The sequence below is a fragment of the Nelumbo nucifera genome, chromosome 3 (genome assembly GCF_055504915.1).
Source record: "Nelumbo nucifera cultivar China Antique chromosome 3, China Antique-T2T, whole genome shotgun sequence".
In the NCBI taxonomy this organism is placed as follows: Eukaryota; Viridiplantae; Streptophyta; class Magnoliopsida; order Proteales; family Nelumbonaceae; genus Nelumbo; species Nelumbo nucifera.
In genome coordinates, this window is record NC_142651.1 from 103,626,559 (window position 1) to 103,652,198 (window position 25,640).

The following is a 25,640-nucleotide window of genomic DNA, read 5'->3' on the forward strand; positions in this document are numbered from 1 at the left end:
CCTCAACCTGCATATTGTTGAAAAGCATATAAACTTTATGTACTAGGTGGTGAATTTACTAATATTTTGAATTAGATGTAAAGGATAGTTGATATTTTAGGTGTTTTTTACATCTTAATCAAATAATTGGAAATTTTGTTATTTATTTATGTTATTTACTTATTTATTGCTTTTATGTAACAAGAAATAATATGGAATTAGATTTGTGTTTTAAACCCAATCCACCACTACCCTTGAATTACATTTAGAAATTAAGCTTGCTTAGACATATATTTATATATCATAAAATGTTGTACAAACTTAAATTACATCACTGAGGCCTCAACCTATGCCTAATTTGAGTTTAATTTAGGCCCAAGTTTTTTTGGCTCAAGTCCATTTTAAAGTTAAAAAACTCAAATCCAACATGTGCAAAAGATTTGATTGAATCAAGTCAGACTTGAATTGGATACACCCAACTTGCACCCCTACCTCCATTGCCGAAAATTGTTTTAACAAAGCCCATGCATCGCACTGGTCCCCTTTAGTATGTATATATATATATATATATATATATTGCAAGACGATCCACGTCAGCATGCCTCTCCTTGCTCCATTACCCCCACCTTGCATTCTCCTTGACTCTCTCTCCTCTCCCCTTCCCACCACTCCCATTAAGCCATGTCACCATTCCCAATCCAACTACCTAAAAATATTCCTCGAATCTCTCTCCTAAGGTTTCTCCTCTAAAACATTAGGAACTTATCATGTTACCCCACTCCCCAATCAATTCCTAAAATCTCTCTCACCAATCTATACCCACTATCTCTCATTTAAAATATTCATATCAATTAATAAATAGTTAAATACGATTAATATTTAATCCAACCATATTCAGTGAGTATTAAATAGTGTTATTACCAAAAGTTAATAAATAATGTTAGTAAATTACCAAAATTAATAAATATTGTTATTAATTAACTCATCATGACCTTTTAAAGTACTTTGGGTAAATACAGTTATATTCATGTTAATTAACAACATTTTATAAAAATTGAAAACTCTTTAACTAATTTAAAATTGAGAATTATATGTAACAATTATCAAAAGGTAAAAAAATTTAGTTATTGCTATTATTATAGTTAAAAGTTAATAACCGAATGTAAATGGGGGAATAAAATATTATAATGTTGGAAAATGAAATTATTAATTACTTTATATTAAAAAGTAAAAGATAAATTAGTGTAATTTTGTTAGTAAACTACCTAATAAAAATAAATATTTGATAACAATTTAAAATAATTTTCAATAAATCTCCAAAATTACACAAATATAATAATTTTCATAAGCTACACTTTCATAAAGTAATATTTTGGAAATTAAAAGATATAAAATATTTGAAAGTTTATTTAAAATGTATTAAATAATTATTGAAAATTATTGGAATATTTTGAAAATTTTAGGAAAATTTATTACATTTGATAGATTTTGGAAAACTGTTGAAAGATTATGTAATTTTCATTGCAAATTATCAAAGATAAATGAGTATGGGAAAGGAAAACTATAATTTCAACCAATAATTACACAAATTATTAAGCTAAATTATTACAATATTGGAAAGAAATTATTGATTAGTTTATATTAGAAAATATAAGATAAATTAGTGTAATCCTATAAGTAAACCCTTTAAAAAGAAAATAAATTATTTAATAACAATTTAAAAATAAATTTAAATAAAATTTTCAAAATTACATAAATGTAATAAATTTTCCAAAATTTTCATAAAATTATATTTTTGAAAATTAAAAACAATTTAGTATACATTTTTGTCATCAAATTAATATTGGGTTAACGGGGAGTGGGTGCCTTGCCTTGAACCTACCCAACACTAGGGACGGGACGGGAAATTCAATGATTCCCCTTCCTTGATGAGGAGTAGATGCCTTGCCTTGAACTCACCCGACATTGAGGACGATGTGGGGAAATTCAAGGATTCCTTGTCCCTACTGGGGAGTGGGTGCTTTGCCTTGAACCCACCTGATATTGGGAACGGGTAGGGATGAGGTAAAGTGTTTTGACTACGGGGCAGGGACAAGGATGGGATGCCCCGCCCCAAACCCGCCCATTGCCATTCCTAAATAATTATTAGTTATTAGCGAAATTAATAAAAATTTTAGCTTTTGTAATTATTTTTATTTATTTAAAGTCAATGAAATTTTTATTTAAAAATAATAACAATTATTAAATTTATTAAAAAATATTTGTTCATATTAAATTAACATTAATTATTTTTTTATAAATTAACGTTAAATGAAAAATAGAATTATTAAAATTTTAAATATTAACCATAACTTTTAGTACTTTTAGTTAATTAATAACAAATTTTAATTATAAATTTATCAATTAATTAATAGTAAATAAAATTATTCAATCTTTCAGGGATGAGGACATAGAACACAATAATGGCAACTCAGGGATGAGGACAGAACAGGGTGATCATGAGGCCTACAACTTTAAATGGGTCGCATTTAATCATACACAAGTAGATTTAAATTTTGATTGTTTATATTCAAATTCAAATTAGATCTTATCCAACAAATTCGAGTTGAATTTAATTTGTAATTATTAACAAATTGAACTAAAAATAATTTTAATATTACAACTTAAGGTAATTTATTAAAACACCTTTTATAGTTTCATAGATTTACTAAAACCTACCTATAGTTTCTTTTACCAAAACACCCCTATAATTTGCAATCAATTAGCTTAAGTAAATCCGCGAAACTATAACTATAGTTTGAACCTTCATTACATGACAGTGGAAAATGACAGTTCCTATAGTTTGCAATCAATTAGCTTAAGTAAATCCGCGAAACTATAGTTTGAACCTTCATTACGTGACAGTGGAAAATGACAGTTTAAGTAAATCGCGAACCTATAGATTGAAAATTACTTTTGTAAAACTTGAACCTATTACAGTTTGGCAAAAAACATAACATTCAAACCAACCCCACTGAGAGACAATAATGGGATCAATTCGGATTTCAGACAATCGGATACCCTTTGCAGCCCTACTGAGGCCGATTGACCATACCACAGAGTACTGTTCTATGGGTTTAATCCTGTACCCCACCCATAACCTCCCCAACCCTGGTGACAGCAGGGTTTGATCTAAGTCTCCACAAAAACCAGTCAGAGACCTTAGCCTATTGGCACCATCAATAAATCATTCAATTAGATCCATAATTTTTCTACAAAAAAAAAAGATACATAATTAATTATTCATATCAGTGCAAGGAATTTTTTTTTGGTACAGAAGGATAAGAAACTCAGAAAACAGGGAAAGGAAAACTTAATACAGAACAGCCAAGTCCTTAGCAACCAGGTCTTGGATCCATTGAGGAAGAGCATGGGCCACTGAATTTACAGACCAACTAACAAAACTGATAACAAAATTCCTGTTTTTCAACAGACTTGGGATATCCTGAACAAGAAACAAGGCACCCCTGTTCATACTTGACTGTTCACAAGACACCGCCTAAACCAAATTCAAACAGTCACATTCTATGCAACAGTCTGCAATCTGCATCGGCACAGTTAATTTCAGACGTTGAATCACTGCAAAAGCTTCATCTTGAACAGGGGAACCAACTTGAGCTTGACCAAAAAAACAGCAATAGCTTGACCCCTGAAATCCCTTGTAATCACACCAAAACCCGCCTTCCCAATGCCCAAAAAAAGTCATGTTTGTGTGTTGTGTGCTGAAATCGAAACACCAACGACCTAATTAACTGTTGAATCCAGCACATTATTCATATATGATTCTAGATGGGTGAATGGCTTTTAATTTGACTTTTTACATGTAAAGAAAAAAATGTATGTTTTTAACCTTAAAAAATATGGGTTTTAACTGATGGTGGCTCAGTTGATAGGATCTGGATCAAATCCATCTGCCACTAGGGCTAGGCAGTTATGGGGGTTTAAGGGGTGGGAAATGGGCTACCCTTGTTGGGTAGCCCCATGAAGCCAAAAAAAAGGGAAAATTTTTTATTTAGGTATTATTGGTACAATTTTTTTCTTTAAACTTAGATTCATATATTTTCTAGCAAATCTCATTTTATCTGAAGTTACATTCCTTGACTGACTTGACTCTTGATGTAAAGGTTGCCTTTTGTGATGAAAAATTGAGGTATTCAACAGACTAACTACCAAACCCTGCCAGTAGTTTCCCAAATACCAAGTAACAGGGAAATAATTTAGTTTGAGGTCCAAATTTCTTAATTTGAGTTACTAATCCATTTGAAGGATTACCATTGAAGCTGATTGGATCTTCTGATGACCAAACTGATTTATTAGATAGACTTAGCAGAACCCAAGAATCATTCAGGTTGTTCATGCTTAGTTTACTATCAAATCACCATATATCCACACTAATAAGTAAAATATACACAATCTCAAATTTTCAAATCTCTAAATCTATCAAGGACATTCATGTGGAAAATTTGAAAAAATAGGATCAGAAATGAAGTCACTCTTAGGAACTCAGGAGCAATATTTTCAACCCGCCATTGACCCAGATGATCAAACTGTTCAAACTGACACCTGGTCAAGATTTTGAGTCTACCTTTCCTAAACCCACCTTTTGGTCAAAAATCGTCCAGCCTGAGTAGTTGAACTGTTGACCCATTCAACCTGGTCACTGGGTCATGGGTTGTGCAAATTCAATGTATGGTCCTAAAATGTTGAACTGCTTGGCTTGGGGCTGGAGCGCCTTCCTGGGATCTATCAGATCCATTCAGAAATGGGTTCCTTTATTTATATTTTTCTTTTCTTTCTCTAATTAAAGAATCTTCTAGAATTTACAATTTTCTTTACTCAGCATAAGTGGCTGGCTCAGTTTGCTAACCTGTTTTGGCTCAAGATGAGTTGAACTGGGTCAGATGCCCGCGCCCTTACAGATGGTATACTAGCATCTCTAAACAGATCTAAGCTCACCTAAATGCCTTAAGCCAACATTGGCCAAGCTAGCTGAGTCTCCTGTTGGTTCAGCATATGCCTCATGCTAATCATTAGATTTTCTAGTGAATAATCATAAATGGATTTGTGCCCATCTAAAGGTGTTGCAAGACTAACCTTCCTCGTAAAAGTAAAATACTCTTATCTAATCAATTCCTAGCATCATATCTGGTTGCATCCAACTACAGAAAAGCTAGGTTCTATAAATTTGTGAAACACAATTATTTCTTTTCTCTAATAACTCAAGTTTTAGAAAACTATGCATCATGTAATTCCTCCAATGAAGATTAACCTGTCTCAAGAGGATTACTCCTGCTCATAGGCATGCTTACTCAAACTGATGGAATGTCATCCACTGTATAGAACCAAGACAATAATCTATCATGTCTCATATCCAACAGTAAACTGTATCATGAGGGGCATAGGTTATGCAACATCAAGTGTAAGTAACAGAAACAGCTACTTAGCTCAAATCTCTTGTCTACCTCCTGGTGTTGCTAATAATTATTGCTAGGGGCACAACTTGTGAATCTTTTATTATTATTTGTTTTTCTTAGGTACAGATTTCAAACCTTATGCATTCAAAAACCATACATTTCATGCTACTGTAAGAAATGTATCAAAAGCTAACATAAATGAGTAGTAGCTTTATAGCATTCTTTGCTATCTTTTGTGTCAGAACCTACTTTGTGGTTTATTGGTGCTATGTTAGATTCGTGATCTTCCAGACCTTGACATATTTGTTACTTCTGACAATGCATCATTTGTTATGTCTGACGGAATCAGCAGCTACTGGTAGACATTCCAGGCATTGGCCAAGTAGTGTAGCAGAGTTCATGCCATACCCTTAATGCTCAATTTCTATTGCAAACTGAGGTAACTAACAGCCTAAAACCCATCAACTTTCCAATATAGGAAACCTCAGAACCTAAGAAATTTTATATGGGGATGGGTGTCAGTAAGCTTAGTAGATAGCATATATTAAGTGAAGCAACATATTTGGGAATAATACATTCTCTCCTAGAAGAACAAGGCCTGGGTGTTGCTTATTATAGGAGAGCATGGTTATTCTAGTTTGAACAAGTGATCACTTGAATCATGATGAATAGGATAGAAACAGATAAACTAAAGGGCAACCATGCTGTTTCCACAAGAAGATCAAAATCCAGAAAGAGCCAAGAAAAAGTTTCTAGATTCTCCCTCAGACCAATGTTAAACCCTCGAAGCCTACATGACTGACATCATAAGCTTATGATTCTTCAACTGAGATACATCTTCACCTCTGAAGTCTAGACTACTCTCTGAACAAGTGTAGTCACAGAGCTACTAGAAACTTCTCTTCTCTAGAAAACAAAGAAAATCTATTATACTATCTACTGATTTTAAATACAAAACAAAATTCAATAGAATGGCCTTATATGTTACGATGAATTATAAACAGGATAAACATCCTATCCTGTTGGTTCCAAAGATCAACCAAGACCATGTTCTCTATTGACAAAAGCAGGATAAACATCCTTTCCCTCTGTAATACTTCTACTTCCTTCAATCTTCTATTATTATGAATAAAAAAGGGCCAACCAGATCCTATGAAGAAGCAAAAAAACAGTGGTAGAAACATAATTTGCTTCTGTATTCCCATTTCACAATGAGATAACCAGTATAGATGCACCCCCCAGGTTTGGTTAGAAAAAATATCAACAGAAAAACCAAGTCCAAAAACTTTACTAGGATTATGCATCGATAACCAGATCCATTCTCGTTTTATCACAAAAAAACCAATACTTTTGGATCCTCACCCTAAAATTGCAGGAAAATGGACACAATTTATGTTTTGCTGATTCAAAGTTTGCGTTCTCCTCTGGTTTCGTAAGCTACTAGCAAAACCGATAGAAACATTATAGCCATGAAAAAACAAAAGACGCAAATAAAAAGCAGAGATGATAACAAACCAAGACCAAGATACTCGGGTATAGCTGAACTGAGTAGGTAAAACCAATGTCGGATATTATCAAATAGAGAAAATAAAAGTAGGTTTCAGTATTCAAATTATCCACAATGTTTCTCTTTTATTTTCTTCTTCTTTTGCAATTTAAGACAAATTATTTCCCCAAGAAGAAGAAATGGCAAAAGGGTTGGTTCTAATACTCTTTACTTGGGCATTGACGCAATCCATGCCACACCCACACTGCAGGCACTCCTCAAAGTTATCAACAGGGAAACTAGCAGAAGCAATGCCGACGGAAAATTCTAGCTCGTCGCCGTACCGAGTAACCTCGACGATGTTAACCCAAAAGAAGAAGACCTTCACACTTATACCCTGTAACTTCGTGAGCTTGCCTTGGGAGATATAACCGTTAATGGTGGACCTGTATTTTAGTTGGTATGAACCCTCCAGAGAAAAACTACAAGTGCCATTCAAATTCACAGAGAACTTGCCGGTGGTTTTATCCAAATCGTAACCGAGGACCCCTTTTGGGAGAAGGCCTACCGGGAAGTCATAGTCTTTAAGGACCTCATACGCCGTCGGTGTGTCGTCGACGGCCGTTAACGGCGTCAATAGGAAAGCTAGGCATAAGAGACCGGCATAATAAAGGATTGCCGTTAGAGACACAGGTCTATGTATACCGAATCGAAAAGAATTCATCTCCCTCTCTCTATCTCGTGATGGCTCGATCGTTGAGGTAGCCGGAGAAGCAAGAAAGATGAAAGAGGTTCAGGTTTTGAGTGTAGAAGACGGAAAGGGTAGGTGACACCGGTCGAAGTTGGCCAGAGATGAAAGAGCTTCATAAGGCCCGCTAGATTGGAATAAATGGGGACTTAAAAGTAATTTATTCCAATCTGGTGGTTATCAAAAGGCGGTTCCATTTTAACATTAGTCTTTGAATGGGAAGGTCGTATTCTACTTTCTACAACCAGCAGTCAGCAGAAGTGAAGTGAGAGACCCACGTGGTATCGTTTCGTTTTGTTGCTTAATGGTCAATACCTAGCAGCATTCGGAGGCAAAGCAGATTCTTAGGACATCTCAACTGTTGGATTGGATGCTGATCCCACGGTTGTGTATCCCGTAGGCCATAGAAAGAGACAGTTTGTCATGTGGCGTAGAGACGGTAGATAAGGCTAATGGTGTAAGGGGTTATACTTATCAACAAAAATTAGCGATTCTTCTCTTTTTATCAAAAAAGGACACAATTTTGTTTTACTGTATTGTATCATTACTCCTGGTACAAGTGGTCCCCCATATGAATCTTGTGGGTCCTGCATAATATATGGTGTAAGATGCACTTGTACCGGATAGAACTATGTAGGGTGTTTTGTGTATTGACGAGGTTGGTTTGGTAATTACAAATTACGCCATCCAAAACGGAGACAGGGCGAAAATTCACGGCTGTGTTTTGAATGATGGTTGAGAACAGAGTGGCTGTTAACACTGTTTTCAAAACGGACCGGACTGGGCGGTCGGACCGGAAAACCGGGAATTTCTTCCAAAACCGTTCATTTTGGTCAGCAAATCGTTGAACCGGATGGTTAACCGTTCGAATGGTTTTGACCGTTTTCCAATTTTGTAATTTTTTTTGTCAGAATGGGTTGACCGTTCAGGTCGAACGGTCAGACCATTCGAACCGTTAACGGACCCCTGACCGGTTTGGTCACTGGTTCGTTTTTAAAAACCATGGCTATTAATTTGTTATCAATGTTTTAAAAACCGACTTGGAGGCCAAACCGTTTTTGCATCCGGTTCACGGGTCACCGGTTCAACCGGCAAGTCGAACGGTATATATATACATATATTTTATACATATATATGCATAAATATATATTTTACCATAAAATAATATATAAATATGTTTTAGATATGTTATATGTATTATTTTATATTTTTTAATTTAGTTTTTAAAATTTTTATTGAAAATTTTGTATGCATTGAATATACAACCCGTGATTATCACTGGGTCAAATGAGTCAACGGTCAAATGATTCTTGACCAAACCAACGACTTTTAACTATTTGACGGGTCTTAACTGAACCGAACCGAACCCAAAATCTTGGCTGGACGATGGTCCAAACAATTTGACCAACTAGGTCAACACGGATTGAAAACATTAGTTGTTATGAAACATAGGTGGTGTTTATCCACGCCGGAGAGCCCCCCAAACAGCCAGGCCTCGTCCCCAGGCCGGAGAGAGAGAAAAGTCATCCCCGCCTCGCAGCTCGCAGGCGGGTCGGGAACCTTGCCCGCGAGGTCGGCACCTCGGGGCTCCAAACCGGAGTTCCCACTCGTGGAAAACCGATTCGGCGCACTGGCAACAGCGGACTACTAGCACTCCGGGCCCATCGATCTTGGCAACACGGAGGCCAGCAGCACCAGCACAAGGCCCACTCAGCAGCGAAGGCGCCGTCGAGGTCGACGAACCACCACCCGCGTCCTGTCAGAGCTCAAAGGCAAAGGCGAGACGAGCTCGGACGAGGTAGGAGTTGCCCCGATTCTCTCAGTTCCTTCCCCCCTCACGTCAGAACTCCGGGCAGTCCCCCTGCCCAGAGATTTCAAGCTCCCGCCCCTAGACAAGTATGACGGGTCCTTCGACCCCAACGACCACGTTGACGCTTTCCAGTCCCAAATGCACCTCGCCAGAGCCAGCGAATCATGCATGTGCGTGGCTTTCACCACCACCCTCAAGGGGGTAGCCCGCACTTGGTACAAGAACCTGACCCCCGGGTTGATAAAGTGTTGGGCTCAGTTCGTGCAGGTCTTCACTGCACACTTTGTCACCAGCAAACGGTGCCCCAGAGCAGAGGAAAACATCTTCGGGGTAGTCTAAAGGGAAGGAGAACCCATACGGGGTTACATCAAACGATTCAATGAAGCATGCTTACAGATACCGCGGTTAGACCCCGCGGTGCAGCTCGCCGCAACAAAAAGAGGGGTGAGGCACAAGGAGTTCAAATGGCACATGGTAGCTAACCAGCCCGCGACCGTGGCCGAGTTCCTCAAGCTCGCGGACAAGTTCATGAGGACGGAGGAGGAGATCAACCAACCAACCGAGGGCGGAAACGAGAAAAGAAAGAGGGATGGCGAGCCCTCTAACTCAGCCGACAGAAAAAACCCGGCCCGGGACCCAAAACCAAACCAGTCGTTTCGAGCTCCCCTACCAGTTCAGACGGATTACACGCCACTGAACACGAGGCGGACCGAGATCTTAATGACGATTAAGGACGCCCCGTACGTAAAATGGCCACCTCGCCTAAAGGGAAATCCGAACGAAAGAAACAAGAATTTGTATTGTAGTTTCCATAGGGACCATGGTCACAATACCGAGCAGTGCAATAACCTCCGAGACGAAATAGAGGGGCTCATCCGTCGCGGATACTTAAGAAACTTTGTACAGCACAACAATAAAAGCAATAAAGCGGATCGGCCAGGCGAGCACGAAAAGGACGCCCCCGAAACTAGCAGCAGGCACGCCGAACCGATGCAGCGACAGCCTCCGACAGAGAGGCCAATTCGGGGAACCATCCATGTAATTGTGGGAGGTTCGGTGGTAGCGGCAGCCCGGACTTCAGTTCGCAAAGTGGTCCTCGAGGAGCGGAACCCTCCGAAAAGGCCAAAGACCAAAGAGCCAATCCTCTTCATAGAAGACGATGCGTGAGGAGTTTGCTACCCTCACGATGACGCGCTTGTCATTAAACTAAGGATCAGCGACTTCGAGGTTAGGCGCGTATTCGTAGATTCGGGCAGCTCGGCGGACATCCTCTTCAAATCGGCGTTTGATCGGCTACAACTACCGAGGAGTGAACTAAAGCCCGCAAGCACTCCCCTGGTGGGCTTCAGCGGAGAGGAAGTCAAGCCCCTTAGAAAAATAACGATGCCTGTGGAACTCGGCACGTGGCCTTGTGCGGTCAGACTCAACCACGACTTCCTGGTGGTTGCGACCCCCTCCCCATACAATGCCATAATAGGGCGACCAATCACGCATATCCTGCGGGCGGTGGTCTCCACCTACTATTTGGCCATGAAGTTCCCTACGGACTTCGGTGTGGGGGTAGCGCGGGGCGACCAGCTCGAGTCCCGCAAGTGCTACGTTGCCGCCCTAAAGGGAAAGACCAAGGCGGCCGGCGACCTTGATCTGGAGCGGCCCGCGGAACAAGGCGAAGAGAGAGCCTCGCCCACAGAGGAAACAGTCGCGATCCCAACCTCGCCTACGGACCCAGCTCGCACACTCCAGATCGGTGCTTCCGTTGAAGAACCCCTACAGACCGAACTGGTAAATTTTTTACTCCAAAATTTAGATATTTTTGCATGGTCCGCGACTGATATGCTCGGTATTGACCCTGGTCTTATAACTCACAAACTTAACACTGACCCTTTAGTCAGACCCGTTAGATAGAGGAAACGGAACTTAGCCCCAGAGCGCTGGAAGGCGGTCGACGAGGAAGTCGAGAAGCTCCTCACGGCAGACTTCATAAGGGAAGTCCATTACCCGAGCTGGGTGGCCAACCCTGTGCTGGTGAAAAAGGCGAACGGCAAGTGGCGCATGTGCGTCGACTACACCGACCTGAACCGAGCTTGCCCGAAAGACTGCTTCCCCCTTCCTAGGATCGACTGCCTAGTGGACGCGACCTCGGGACATGAATTGCTAAGCTTCCTGGATGCCTACTCAGGCTACAACCAAATCCGGATGGACCAGTCCGACGAGGAAAAAACCCGCTTCATAACCGAGTTCGGTCTATACTGTTAGAAGGTCATGCCCTTCGGGTTAAAAAATGATGGGGCGACTTTCCAAAGACTTGTAAATAGGCTATTTCGGCCCCTGATTGGCACAAAGATAGAGTGCTATGTAGATGACATGGTCGTCAAGACACGGTTTTCACGAGAACTAATAAAAGACTTGGACTTGTCTTCCAAATCCAGCGTTAGTATAGCATGAAATTGAACCCCAACAAATGTGTCTTTGGCGTCACCTCGGGCAAATTCCTAGGCTACGTTGTCAATCGACGCGGTATCGAGGCCAACCCGGACAAGATAAAAGCCATCCTAGATATGAGACCACCTCGGAAAATAAAAGAAGTCCAGAGGCTAAACGGCCGCATAGCCGCTCTAAGCCGCTTCATGTCCAAGTCGGCAGATCACTGCCTACCCTTCTTCAAAGCAATCAAAGGCAAAGGGTTCGAATGGACCCAAGACTGTCAGCTCGCGTTTGACGAGCTAAAAGGCTACCTCGCCAGTGTGCCACTCTTAGCTTAGCCCGAGGAAGGCGAAGTCTTAGAACTGTACCTCTCGGCTAGCGATGAGGTGGTCAGTTCGGTACTAGTAAAGGAAGCAGACCGGGTCCAACGACCCATATATTATGTTAGTAAAATCTTGCTGGTGGTAGCAGCACGGAAACTCCGCCCGTACTTCCAAACTCACACCGTCATCGTCCTGACTGACAAACCTCTGAGACAAGTTTTACTCAAACCCGAGGTTTCCGGCCGGCTAACGAAGTGGGCCATCGAACTCAGCGAGTACGATCTCCAGTACAAGCCAAGAACTGCCATTAAGGCCCAAGCCTTGGCAGATTTTATCGCAGAATGCACGTTTAGCCTCGAAGCCCCTGAGCCGGTCGAGCCCGAGATACCCAGTTCGGGCGAACTCGGAGCTCCCAAGCCAAACGAGTCCGAACCCCGTGAAGTAGCAGCCAGTGTGGCATCCCTCCTGGTTAGACCAAGCGCGAACTGGGATGAGGAGCCCTGGATCCTTCACGTAGATGACCCCTCGAACCAACAAGGCAGCGGGGCTGGAATAGTGCTACGCGGCCCGAGCGAAACAAAACTGGAATACGCACTACGCTTTGAGTTCACGGCATACAACAATGAGGCGGAGTACGAGGCACTGATAGCCGGGCTAAACGTAGCGCACAAGGTTGGAGCAAAGCACATGGTTATCTGTAGTGATTCCCAGCTCGTGGTCAACCAAGTTACAAGCGAATACGAAGCGCGTGAGCTCACAATGATTGCATATTTGGCAAAAGTAAAGGAGGCTCTGCTCAACTTCCAGTCACACTTCATCAAGCAAATCCCGAGGTCAGAGAACGCTGAGGCCGACGCCCTGTCTCGACTAGCTAGCACGAGCCACAACGCCAGGAGAACCGTGTACGTAGAAAACTTACCTCGGCCCAGCATTCTCGGGGGGTCAGAAGAGGTCGCTCCCGTCATTGAAGCAGAGCCGAGCTGGATCGACACACTCGCGAGCTTCCTGCTAGACGAAACCCTCCCCGCGGACCGCAACGCAGCTAAGAGGGTGCAGCACCAGGTAGCCAAATACGTCATGATAGACGAACGGTTGTACCGACGATCCTACACGCTCCCCTACCTGTGATGCTTGCACCCAGCCGAAGCCGAGCTAGTACTGCGCGACACCCATGAAGGCTTGTGCGGCGGACACCTGGGAGGCAGAGCCCTCGCCCAAAAAGTACTTCGACAAGGATACTACTGGCCAACGATGAAGGCAGAGGCAATCGAGCTCGTCAAAAAATGCAACAAGTGTCAGAAGCAGGCCAGCATCCACCATCAGCCCGCTGCCGACCTCAAATACCTCCCCAGCCCACGGCCCTTCGCTCAATGGGGCATCGACCTCCTGGGGCCAATCTCACCAGCAACAGGCGGGATAAAATTCCTAGTGGTTGCAGTAGATTACTTCACAAAGTGGATAGAAGCTGAACCCCTAGCAATAGTTACAGCCCGAAACATACAGAACTTCTTTTGGAAGAACATTGTATGTCGCTTCGGGCTACCTCGGGTACTTATCTCCGACAACGGCAAACAGTTCGAAGATATCAGGTTCCAAGAATGGTGCCAAAGTATGGGAATTAGTCAGAACTTCACGTCGGTCGCACACCCGCAGGCAAATGGCCAAACAGAAGTAATGAACAGAGCCATCCTCTGCGGACTGAAAGCACAATTAGACCGAGCCAAAGGTTTGTGGGCAGACGAACTACCAAATGTTCTATGGGCTCACCGAACCACGGAAAAAACCGCCACAGAAGAGACCCCCTTTAACCTCACCTATGGCACCGAGGCGGTGATCCCGGCGGAAATCGAAGTGCCTACGTTGCGACTAGAAGCGTACGACGAACAGACAAACGAGGGCGAGTTACGCACCAACCTCGACCTACTAGACGAAGTGAGAAACCTCGCGCACATCTGGACTGTGGCCTACCAACAAAAGGTAGCTCGGTCTTATAACGCGCGAGTAAAGAAGAGGAACTTCCGCGTCGGCGACCTGGTTCTCCGTATGGTCATGGTGCCCGAACCCGGCGTAGGGAAACATGGACCAAACTGGGAAGGACCCTACAGAGTAAAGAAAGCACTCGGTGGGGGAGCATACGAGCTCGGAACCCTAAAAGGAAAACAAGTACCCCGAGCATGGAATGTCGTCAACTTAATAAGATACTATCTATAAACCACCAAAGCAAGTACCCCGAAGCCTAGGTGTTAGAAAACGAACTGAAGGACCGAAATGGTCAGTTCGGCAAAAAACGCAGCTCGAAGACAGGACAACCAGCACTTGAACAAAAAGCCATTTCATTTCAGATAGAGGTGTGTACATTCAAAAAAAAAGGGGTCATTTCATTTCAGGAAAGCCATTTTACAAGCCAGGGGCAATTTCATCATTATCAGAAGCCACTTCGACAACACCCGAAGGACCTGCCTCCCCCTCGAAGTCTGGTTCGGCATCCGCAGCATTAGCCATCTCTTAAGTAATGTGCGAAGTGGATATGGCGCTGGTATCGAGCTCGGGGTACGTATTCCGAATCATCCACCGGCTTAGTTTGAAACCCCTCATGTAGGAGTCCACCATCAGATCATCGAAATCCGACGAAGCAATATAATCACTGACAGGTTTCTTCTTCGCATCTTCGATGCCTTGAGAGAAGATCTGAGTCCTCTCCCTGATATCCTCCTGAAGATACTCGACCTAGTGCTCCAGGACCAGCTTCAATTCCGCCATATGCTTCACCACCACTCCCATGGCCTCAGCATCTCTCTGAGATCTCGCCTGCCTAGACTGTGCGAGGCGAGCAGCAGCCTCGGCAGCACGAGCAGCCTCCTCGGTAGTTCGAGCAGCCTCCTCGGCAGCTCGCGCCTGCCTCGAGCATCTCTCCACCTGGTTCGCTAAGGCGTGAATGGAAGAGTTCACCTATCAAAAGAAAACGGGATCAAAGGAACGAATAGAAGGGTAAAAGCCAAAGAACTCTAAAGAATGGAGCACTTACCACCATAGCATGAGTAACGGCACGGCAGGCCACTTGGTGCAGAGGGAGCTCGGTCCACGCCGCAACTTCCTCGGGAAACATCGCCTCCTTACTCCATTGAAGAGCATGAACAGGCGACAGCATGCTCCTGAAGTCCCCCGGGGCCTCCGAGCCCGACGGCCCAGCTCGCGTATGGGCGGACTCAGAGTAAGCGGGAGCCCCTGTGTGTGTGGTTTCGGCATAAGGAGCCCCCGCCGGCTCCTGCATAAGAGGAACCATCTCAGGCTCCGCACCCAGGGGTGGTTCGGCGCGAGCTCGATTAGCCACCTGTTTTCTCCTCTTCATGCCCTGGAACAAGTGCCCACCTCGGGTCCCTCGAGAGTCCATCGTACCTGCGAAAAAGAGTTCAGCATCAGTAAGACATGTAAAAGAAGCACAAGACAGGATCGCTAGGGGAAGAACCTACCCGAACTTAGGCCCGCAGCAATAAGCTTGGCCTCCGTCAGATACCGTTGACACTCCAGCCCAAGCCACGCCCATTGCCGGAGGCCCTTCGCCGTCTCCTTATCGAGTGTGACGCCGGAGTCGGGAGCGGCCATCCCCCAGCCGGTCTGAAACGGCCACCCCAACGCACTTCGCACCCCGAAATAGTCCCGCTTCCACGCCGGGACCAGATTAGGGAGTCCGTGTAAGAGCTTGAAGCCTGGGCGAGGAGACAGGTAGTATGCCCGCCTACGCCCAGGAAGGGGACCCGCTTGCTTTTTCAACATTAAAATAGAGGAGAAAATCTCCAGATCCAAAGGAAAGTTCTCGTCACAAAATAAGGAGATCGTCCCCACCAAATTCCTAATGGAGTTCGGGTGAAGGTGGCCGACCGTCACACCGAAGTGGTTTAGAACCTCGATGAGAAGAGGATGAAAGGGCAGTCGCAGCCCCGCAGCAAGCTGTTCCCGGAAAATCACGATCTCATCAGGACTGTGTTCCCAAGGGAAGCTACCCGTAGGGATGAAGTAAGCGTGCTCCCCGGGCAAGTCGTAGTAGTATATGAGGGATTGAAGTCCCTCAGGCGTCATAGTCGAAGGGCCAAACTGATCTACAACCCGGCCACGACGGGAGGTGAACGCCAACCTACCCGAAGCACCTCGGGCTGTAGGCTCGACCCCTTCCTCAGGACCTACATCGGGCTCACTTGAACTACCGGGGGACGCAAACTGGTTCATAGAACCTACATCAGACCCGCTTGAACAGTCTGAACCCTCCGAACTAGACATCGGGAAATGGAACGGGATTCCAAAAGCACTCACCCGGGAAGAAGACTGAAGTAGACCACGAAAGCTCGAACAAGCAAGGAACCTGGGATGCGAGCTGAAGAGCATAGACGCGAACTGAAACTTAGGCGCGAGCTCAAGAGGTACAACAGTAGCAAGGATGCCCCCCCCCCCCGCGCTATTTATATCCACAACGGCTGGAAAGCGACGGCCCAGATCGAAGCCAATCCAACGGCCCACAGCCGCGCTAAACCGCACGTCTTCCGAGGCCAATCAGCGCACGTCTTTCCGAAACTGTCAAGGCGTTGCGCACGTCCTGTCAGAGGACGGGTGTCAGCACGCACCTTCTCGAAACTGACGGGGTGTCGGCGCACGTCTCCTCGCAATAAAAGCATCTGCAGCTCAACTCTCGAACGACTACCGTCTCCCAAACGCGCGCCCTTTTTTGAAAATCAAATTAAAGCGAGCGCCCTCAGCACGGACCAAAACCCTCCTGCTACCTTACGAACTCCCCGCGCCAAGACAGGACCCTGGTCGCAGGGAGTGGGGGGCAATTGATGAAGGAAAATTTGGCCTGACCTCGCAATCACCCAACACGTGGCAAAAGCAAACAACTCGGGACAGCGGAGCGCCCAAAACGAGCACCAAGAGTAACGAAGTCCAAGCTCACTACCGAGCCCGAACTCCAGACCGCTCTACTAGGAGTCCGAGCTCCCTATTTAAGAGCGAGCTCCCTATTAAGAGTCCGAGCTCCTTAATAAAAACCCGAGCTCCCTGCAAGGAGCACGAACTATACTGGGCCCCAAGCCTCACAAAGCTGTGACCCGAGCTGGCCCATGGCAGCGCGGAACACTCCCCAAACCGAACTCAAGACATCTCGCTCGCCACTCCAACACTTCGCTTCCGAAACACCAGGCTGACCAAACGTACCTGACACCAAGGACGTCCGTATCCAAGGGCGATGCACCTGACTGATTTGGGATCTGACGCCTGACAGCCGCGTTTCAAACGGCCTCCTGCTATCGCCACCTGCAACCGTCATTACTAGCCGCAGAGACGGCTCCGACAAAAGGAGCAGTGGCAGTTCTGTCTGGCCAGAGGAAATGACATCCGAACTGGCAAGAGTTCAGAAGTAATCATGCCCGATCTGACGGAAGCCTGGAAGTGAGTGCGCGAGGTGGTTATAAAAGGCTCCTACCCCCCAGGAACGAGGTATGCTAACTTTTGTGCTATCTGGTCTATCTTGCCTTTGAAAGACTCTAACTTGAGCTTTGGAGCCCTTACGCCGGGTTCTCCCCGGAGCTTCTCTTCTCCTTCCATTTCAGGTCCCTGCCATTCGGTTCGGAGGCAAGATCGCTGACAGCTAAGATCGGCCGGATTGTGCATCATCATATATATTATAAATTAATATAATTTATTTATAATATATATTATAAATATCAAAAAACCGAAAAATAAAAAATCAAATCATTCAATCGATTAACAGATTGGTTTCAGTTCACGATTTTCCAAAATCTGATGATATTGGTTTCATTTGAAAAATAGGCCTACAGTTTGGTTAATTGAACCATGAGACCTCTAAATCTTGTTGTATCGATGTATATTGTAAGATATATGTACTAAAAGGATCAAGTGCAATGTCTTAAAAACTAACCCGGAATTGAAACCTTCCTAGCCACCGGTTTTTGGGTCAATAGTTTGACTGTCTAGTTCAAATGAATGGCTTATTCTAACAACAAAAAAATCAAAAAATTAAAATAATAATAATATTTAAAATACAAAAACTGTCGAACGGGTCAAGTGGGTTAGCAATTTGACTGCCTGGGTCAACAGGTTATTGACCAATTCAACGGTTTTTGGCCGAGGACTAGGCTTGGGGTAAAACGGAACCGGTTACTTGAACGATTTCCGGCCCGAACTGTCCAACCGTCTAGGTCAATGACAATTCGAAAACATTGATAAGTGTCATTTGCTTTGAGAAGTGGAATCTACATGTAAAGACTACCTCAAAAGCTCCCAAGTAATATTCGATTAAGTTCTTGTGAAGCTTTCATCTTCTCCAAAGTAGCTAAAGAAATTATAATGACCAAGGTTTTAAAAACCGACCAAAAAATGGAACCACTTTGACCACCAATTTTCAGGTTAGTGGTTGAACCGTCCAAGACGAACAATTCAACTTGTAATTTTAAAATTTTCAGAAATACGTTCTAGATTCATATTCTAATTTATAATTTTTGTTCCTACAGTTCTATTAAAATTGATGTTTGAAAGCTTATGCTGATAGATTATGAGTAAGGCTGCAACTTGGGCCCAAAAAAGTCGGGTTGGGTTGATGCTCGAGTTAGGGTTAAGGTTGAAATATATGAACTCGACTTTACTTCGGGTTGGGTTAGGGTTGACCCCTTGGGCAACCCGACCCAACCTAAACCTGACTCTAGAGTACATATGATATATAAATATATGTTATATATATATATATATATATATATAATATAATATATCATACATTGATTTTTTAGATGCATGATAGTTGTATAGCCCCCACCACACACTATCATTTATTTCTTTTAAGATAATCACATCACTTAATTCTAATTGAAAATACTAAAACCTTAATAACATATTTTATGTTTTTTTAATATTTTATTCTTTATTTCCTCTGTGTTGTTTGCTACTCATAGCTTGCTGCCTATAAAAGATCTATTATAAGTCATAACTCATAATAAACTATAGTCATTTCAAACACATTTTTTTTCCCGAATTTTGTACTTGGAGAACCAATAAAAATATCAACAAACATAGGATTAATATATGTAGTGAAAGTTGAGTTAAGATTTTAGATTAAGAAGTTCTATAGGATTTTAAGGGATGGGAAGAAGGTTGGGTTGGGCCCAACCTAAAGTTGACTTCAGGTTGGGTTAGGGTTGGAGGTATTTAGTTAGGATTAGAGGGTTAGGGTTAGGGCTGGTCTCAACCCGACCTAACCCGGTCCGACTCTCAGCCCTAATTATGAGATGTGAGAGCTGATAGAGAAAAAGACCATTAGAATGTTAGAATACAATATATATATATATAGAGAGAGAGAGGTTGATTGATAATGCCCCAACTTGTATATATGAAAGAAAAATTTTCAAAATAGTTAACATTTTTTGACAAAATCAACATTTTTCATGAAAAGCAATTCAACACAAAATCAAACTTGGAACTATGATCATTTCTCGTGTTGAACGGTTTGACCATCCGACTCGATCCGATTTATAAAACAGTGAAGGTGATTAACCAAAGTCCTTAGCTAAGAAAGCTTTAACTTTTTTAATGTGAAAGTCGGATGGGAGGTCCTATCTTTGATAGGGGTGCAAATGAATCTGATTGTTATTTGATCGAATTCAGATCACCCTTATTCGAATCTTTGGATCGGATAATAGAATCACCCCTATCTGATCTAATATATATTATCTATTTATAAATATAAATATATATATGTTATTTATTTATTTATAAATTCGTTATATTATTTATTTTTTTATAAAATATATATATATATAATGAAAATAATTAAAAAATACTTATATTTTTGTTTTACTTTATTTAAATTAATATATTTTATTTTTTTAATAATTTATTAATTATTATTATTTTTTTAAGTTGCATCGGATAGAATCTGAAAATCCGACTTACCAATAGATTCGACATAAACAGTATCGTCCCTAATCTTTGACCACTTGACCAGATTACGTACAAATAAAGTCATTTGCCCTAGAGCTATCAAACTAGTTGGACCAGGCCCAGGCAGAAAATGATAACCCTATGGACCTTAACAAGTAACAAGATTGGGTCATACATGGAAAGAAGGGCAGATGTAGGGCTCGATATTATTGTCTTCTTATAAATGGACTCCATCTGTAGTTAGACCGGCCACATCGTTCTCTAACGTGGCAGAAATTGATGGCTTGTCTTGTCTAGTTCACTAGTTCAATTGCTCTAATAGCTAGCCATATTCTCAAACGCTACCAAACATACATTTCATTTCCTAATGGGTCCACGCCAAGTTTTTCTCCAGTAATAAATTAGCCTTTATTGCAGCCACATGATTCATTGTATTGTTTCCTCTTCATCTGCTCGAGTAAAATTACATTTACACATCCTTCTCCTGCCCACGTGAATCGCAGCCACACGTGAAGAATATATCATCCTCTGGATAATATTATGCAGGGAGATGTTCCCAATTCACGGGTAATATAATGTGGGTAGACGTGGAGAGAGTTCTCGTGTGCAAGAGATCCCGTCTCCAGCCTAGCCTTAAATATAATTAATAGGTATTATTTTTCCCACGTGGCAAGAATCTGGTCAAGTCCATTGGTTAAGCTGCTCAGAGCTAAACACCTGTTTTCAAGGAGCTTTTATCTACCGTGCATGTCAAACTCAACTACAGATAGAGATGAAGTGAAAATTATGTTTTATCCCACTGACCACAATTAAGAAAAAGAAAAACTTGCCTCCACAGGGAGAGAATCTCCCATCCGTGAACTAGGAAGAAGAAACAAATCGGTTAACTCTGATCTTGCTTGCTTGCTCAACCTGAGCAGTGACGCAGTCAAATCCGCAGCCGCACTGCGGACTCTCCACAAAGTTATCGATATCGAAATCAGCAGAAGCGATCCCCACCGAGAAGTCGAGCTTGTCGCCACTCCGAGTAACCTCAATAATGTCGAGCCACAGAAAAAGCACCTTCACGCTCACGCCCTTGAGGTTCCTGAGTTTGTTCTGCGAGATAACGCCGGTGATGGTGGATTTGTACCTGAGCTTGTAGGAACCCTCAAGGGAGAAAGCACAAGTACCATTCAGGTAGGCCGAGAATTTTCCGGTGGATGTATCCAGATCGTAGCCCAGAATACCCTTTGGGAGGATACCCACCGGGAAGCCATATCCCTGGAGGACTTGGTATGCCGTCAGTGCATGGTCGGCAGCCGTGTGGGTCGAAACTGAACAAACAAAGATGAGACAGGCGGCAAAGGCCGTCAGAGATGTGTGCTTTGGGGTGAAGGACCAAGCCATGATTCGTCGCTCCTCCTCTTCCTCCTTTATCCTCCGCAAAAGAAGAAGAAAAAGTACTTAAAAGACTAAATAGGAAGTAAGATGAGCAAAAGCAGCAGAGATGTATGCGATCTGATTAGTGATTTGGCTGTGGAGTTTGGACTTTGGAGGAGGTATCTAATGGCTCCAAGCGTCCCACTATTTCTACTATTTATTTATTCAGTGTTTTTGTTGGTTTGGGCGGGACTATATATCATAATATCAAGCAGATGCCGGTGGGCATTTAAAATTGAGTCCGGATCTCATCATCTTAGGGAAGATATTCTCAATTCATGGGGATAGTCTGTTGTGGGTAGACTGATCAAAGTTTGTGGGGATGAGAGATTTGAAGTCTTTATTAAGAGAAATTTTTTTATTAATATTCTGTTATATGGGCTCTTTTAAATTTAAAATACTATAATTTATTATTCAAAATTTTAAAACGTACCAATCCAGTATTTAAACCAACTGTTAATCAGTCTTTGAAAAGACATAAATACCATTCAAATATCATCTAATTTTTAGTCCCAAATCATTTTCTATTGTATTCAAGAAATATGGGATCACATCTTAGTGGCATTTTGGTAACTTCGACTTTCTCGTACTAAATTAATATGTTTTGAAAATTTCGATATTTAATTATAACATTTTAAAGTTGAAAGACCAAAAATGGCATTAGGCCCAATGGTACTAATCCAGAAATTTTCATTTTATTAAAGAAAGTAAGCTTCGACGTGGCTACATCTAAAAACAGGGGACGTAGCAGTAGTAAGTGGTTAGTAACCACTTTAGTAGGTGGACACGTGGTGGGCCTCTTACATCTCAAACAGTAAGAGCAGCATACCTAACTTGTTCAAAAGGATTTTCATAGAACAACGGTACCAAGAATACAGTCTACAGACCACAGATATCTCAGATTCTCAGTTTCAGTATAATTTATTTTCCTTACACCTATCAACTTTGATATCAATGCACAAATTTGTTTTCTTTACACCTATCACCTTTGGTATCAATGCACGTACTTGTTTTCCTTACACCTATCACCTTACCTTTGGTATCAATGAGTATAGACCAGAGTTATCCTAAATGAGTGGACCACATTGACAGAAACTCAATGAAGAACATTAAATGAAAGGGCAAAAGACTTGACCTAAAAAAGGATTGATTTTTAGAATTTGACTTAAACCTACCATAAAATTTTAAAATAGACTTAAATACTTTGTGAAATAAACCTTATGGTTTAATTTAAAATTTCTAAAATAATATTTTGCCTTTGTATGTTTTTTAACAAATGATAGCTTTGATCTTTTTGGTAGCATGGATTATGACTGATGGTGTATGATCTAGTAGCTCCTTGCTGGAGGACAGTTCAGACATCGAACTAGATAGGTTATTTGGTCGAGTTGAAAGGAAAGAGAGAAAATATCAAAATATCTAGATTATTTTATCTGGTGTGGGCACTCCGATGCTTAAGTTAGCGAATTGGAGTTTTCTGAGAGATATAAAGCAAGAGAGAGCTATAGAGCTTGAGTGCTAAATTGTATGTCCTTTATGAGGTTGGAGGTGAGTCCCTTATATAGGCGAGTTGTCGTGAGAACCACGAAATGCGTCCGAGATCACTGACCCAACTAGTTCAGAATGATTTCACGCCTAGAAGTGCACTCCGTATAGGTAGGTAACGTTTATCCAATCCCGCCCAAAGCAGGCGGGGTGATAATCAGCTCTTCCAACGTGGCATCACGATTCCAAGGAATTTAGAGGCGATAGTCCACTTAAGGGGGATGTCACTCGGCACATCAGGCAGGTCGCTAACCAGAGTCAGGTCAGATCAGTGGAAGCAAATCACCTCTTATGCCAACCTGAGGTCTTGCCTATCTGTTCGTAGTTTGGCCTACTGGGGTGGTACCGAAGTCATCGATGCAATTGTAAAGTGTCTAAGGTGCTCTTGGGGTCTGCTTACATGGTGCCGAGGTGTCACTCCGCTATTCTACATTGCCACGTGTCGTGATATTATTGAAGGACCAAATTACCCTTCATCAATTGCCCCCCACTCCCAAGTCCAGCATGATCAGTCTAGAGAGAGAGTAGTATTAAGACGAGGCGATTTGGTCTGAGTTCTGTCCTCGATTGTGGTTCGACTAATGGCTCGAGATCGGCTTGGTTCAATGGTCCAACTTAGGCACAATGTAGTATATCGGGGATGTATGGACGCCACGTAACCATTAGGTCACGTAGACGAAAAAAATATGCTAAATTGATTTCTCCTTGGAATACGAACTATCGCATCCTTGTGAATCATTGGATCCAACTGATCTCAACCGTCCATAGTTCAGATCATCCATCTTTAAATAGGACCCTCAAAAGCCCATTTTTCTTGTCCCTATATTTGGAGTTCTAGTGAGATCACAGAGCTCAACGTTGTCGGAATTATCGGTGAGGTTGATTTATTTGTCCTAGGTGAGTCATCTCCCTTAGTTCTGTCGGGGAAGAGAAGGGTCCATCCTTCCAAGCCAAGGAAGGGACCTCGGCTCAAGACTGACAAGGTTCTCATAAGAGGGACTCATCTTCCCGTAGGGCTAAAGCATTGGACTAGTTCAGTGCCACCGAGCTCTTTGTTAGGAACGTCTATAAGCTCGTAGCTTGATACAGGATTCTGAATCAATTCAGATGTTTCCTTCCCCTTGGGCAGTATCCATGGGAGCATGAAGAAGATGAGGTCACTGTCTTCGAGGAGGCCCTAAAAGCGGGTTTTTGGTTACCCTTCATCCACTTATTCCCATGGTGCTGAACTATCTGCGCCACTAGATGGGTCCGCTCATTGACTATTTTAACCACGGGACCTTACCTGCAGATCGCAACGCAGCTCGATGGGTAGAGCGGCAATCAACTCGTTGTGTAATCATTGGCGAGCAACTATATCGCATGTCGTTCATGCTCCTCTACTTGTGCCCAATTGAAGCAAACCAGGTGCTATGTGAGATTCATGAAGGTCTCTACGAAAGACACTTGTGTGGTAGGGCGCTCGCCCAGAAAGTGCTACGAATAGGCTACTATTAGTCTACAATGAAGGCAGACCTGAGATACCACTGGAATTAGTTAGGAAGTGCGACAAGTGCCAACAACATGCTAACATACCACATCAGCCCACTACTGACCTGAGGTACCTTACCAACTCATGGCCATTCGCACAGTGGGTGGAAGCCAAGCCGTTGCTATCCATCACAACTCGGAACAATAGCATCGTCTATAGATTCGGACTCCCCATGGTATGGATTTCGAATAACGGGAAACAATTCGAAGGCATAAATTTTCAAAATTGGTGTATCGAGATGGGAATCAAGCAAAATTTTACTACAATAGCTCACCCTCAAGCAAATGGTTAGACCGAAGTGACAAATAGGGCGACACTCCATGGACTCAAAGCTTGACTCTCCCGAGTTAAGAATTTGTGGGTGGATTACCTACTTAGTGTCATTTAAGCTAACCGAACTACATTCAAGATGGTGACCGGCGAGACTCCTTTCAAGATGGTTTGGATTACTGATTTTTTAGAGGATTCAAATCCAAAACAATTGGGTGATGTTCAAAGCCCCACCTCAAAAAATATCTGAAGGGACAAGTTTGGGAATCTCTCATGTCCAAAACAATTGTCGTAGGATAGGTGGCCATCCGGTTGGTCAATAGCATCTATGTAGGAATCTCTCATGTCCATCTTAGTTGAGACTTTAGATTGACGGTAAGAGTCAAGCAAGCATAACTAGGAAAATTAGTGCCTTCAAAAGATACCAGCAAATCTTCATGGCCAATGCTCCTACCAAGCGAATGAATCCTAGAATACATTTTCTTGAAAGTCCAGAAAATAAAATCAATAAAACTAACTTATAATGATAAAAGAACAAAAAGTAAATAGAAATTTTAGATAAAAAAAGTCTAAACACTGATTTCTACTCGTTTTTTTCGGTAAGAAGAAAACTCATTCCATAAAAGGATCAAAAGGTCGATCTTGAACAAAAAGATGAAGAGATTGAACAACATCTAAAGACAATTCTGTAGGAGGAACTCCCCACCCACT

General features: G+C 42.6%; 2 protein-coding genes across 4 annotated transcripts; both read right to left on the reverse strand.

The window, feature by feature from the left end:
* Positions 1-3,175: 3,175 nt before the first annotated feature.
* On the reverse strand, positions 3,176-16,603 carry LOC104598916 (uncharacterized). 3 transcript variants are annotated; one of them, XR_016084114.1, is made up of 4 exons: positions 15,694-16,603; positions 15,249-15,619; positions 7,151-15,172; positions 3,176-3,699 (listed from the first exon to the last, which is right to left on the reverse strand). XR_016084114.1 is itself a non-coding variant. In XM_010261210.3 (3 exons), the coding sequence occupies exons 1-3, from the start codon at positions 16,601-16,603 to the stop codon at positions 14,951-14,953; spliced, it is 1,503 nt and encodes a 500-aa protein (XP_010259512.2). In that variant the 3' UTR covers positions 6,978-14,950. The 3 variants fall into 3 exon arrangements, 1 of the variants encoding a protein (XP_010259512.2); XR_016084113.1 differs by having other exon boundaries at positions 3,176-3,740; XM_010261210.3 differs by lacking the exon at positions 3,176-3,699 and having other exon boundaries at positions 6,978-15,172.
* Positions 16,604-20,855: 4,252 nt separating this feature from the next.
* On the reverse strand, positions 20,856-21,780 carry LOC104598915 (uncharacterized protein At5g01610-like). Its single transcript, XM_010261209.3, has one exon. It carries the CDS (start codon positions 21,548-21,550, stop codon positions 21,023-21,025), a length of 528 nt encoding a protein of 175 aa, XP_010259511.1. The 5' UTR covers positions 21,551-21,780; the 3' UTR covers positions 20,856-21,022.
* Between the last annotated feature and the right edge of the window lie 3,860 nt (positions 21,781-25,640).

What these genes read in the sequence shown, in the direction of transcription:
- LOC104598915 (XM_010261209.3), bottom strand. Translation starts at nt 21,550, where the DNA reads ATGGCTTGGTCCTTCACCCCAAAGCACACATCTCTGACGGCCTTTGCC.
- LOC104598916 (XM_010261210.3), bottom strand. Translation starts at nt 16,603, where the DNA reads ATGCTCTTCAGCTCGCATCCCAGGTTCCTTGCTTGTTCGAGCTTTCGT. An exon ending in TGCTGCGGGCCTAAGTTCGG is followed by an intron (nt 15,620 to 15,693) that starts GTAGGTTCTTCC and finishes TCTTTTTCGCAG; the next exon opens with GTACGATGGACTCTCGAGGG. An exon ending in CCGTTACTCATGCTATGGTG is followed by an intron (nt 15,173 to 15,248) that starts GTAAGTGCTCCA and finishes TTCTTTTGATAG; the next exon opens with GTGAACTCTTCCATTCACGC.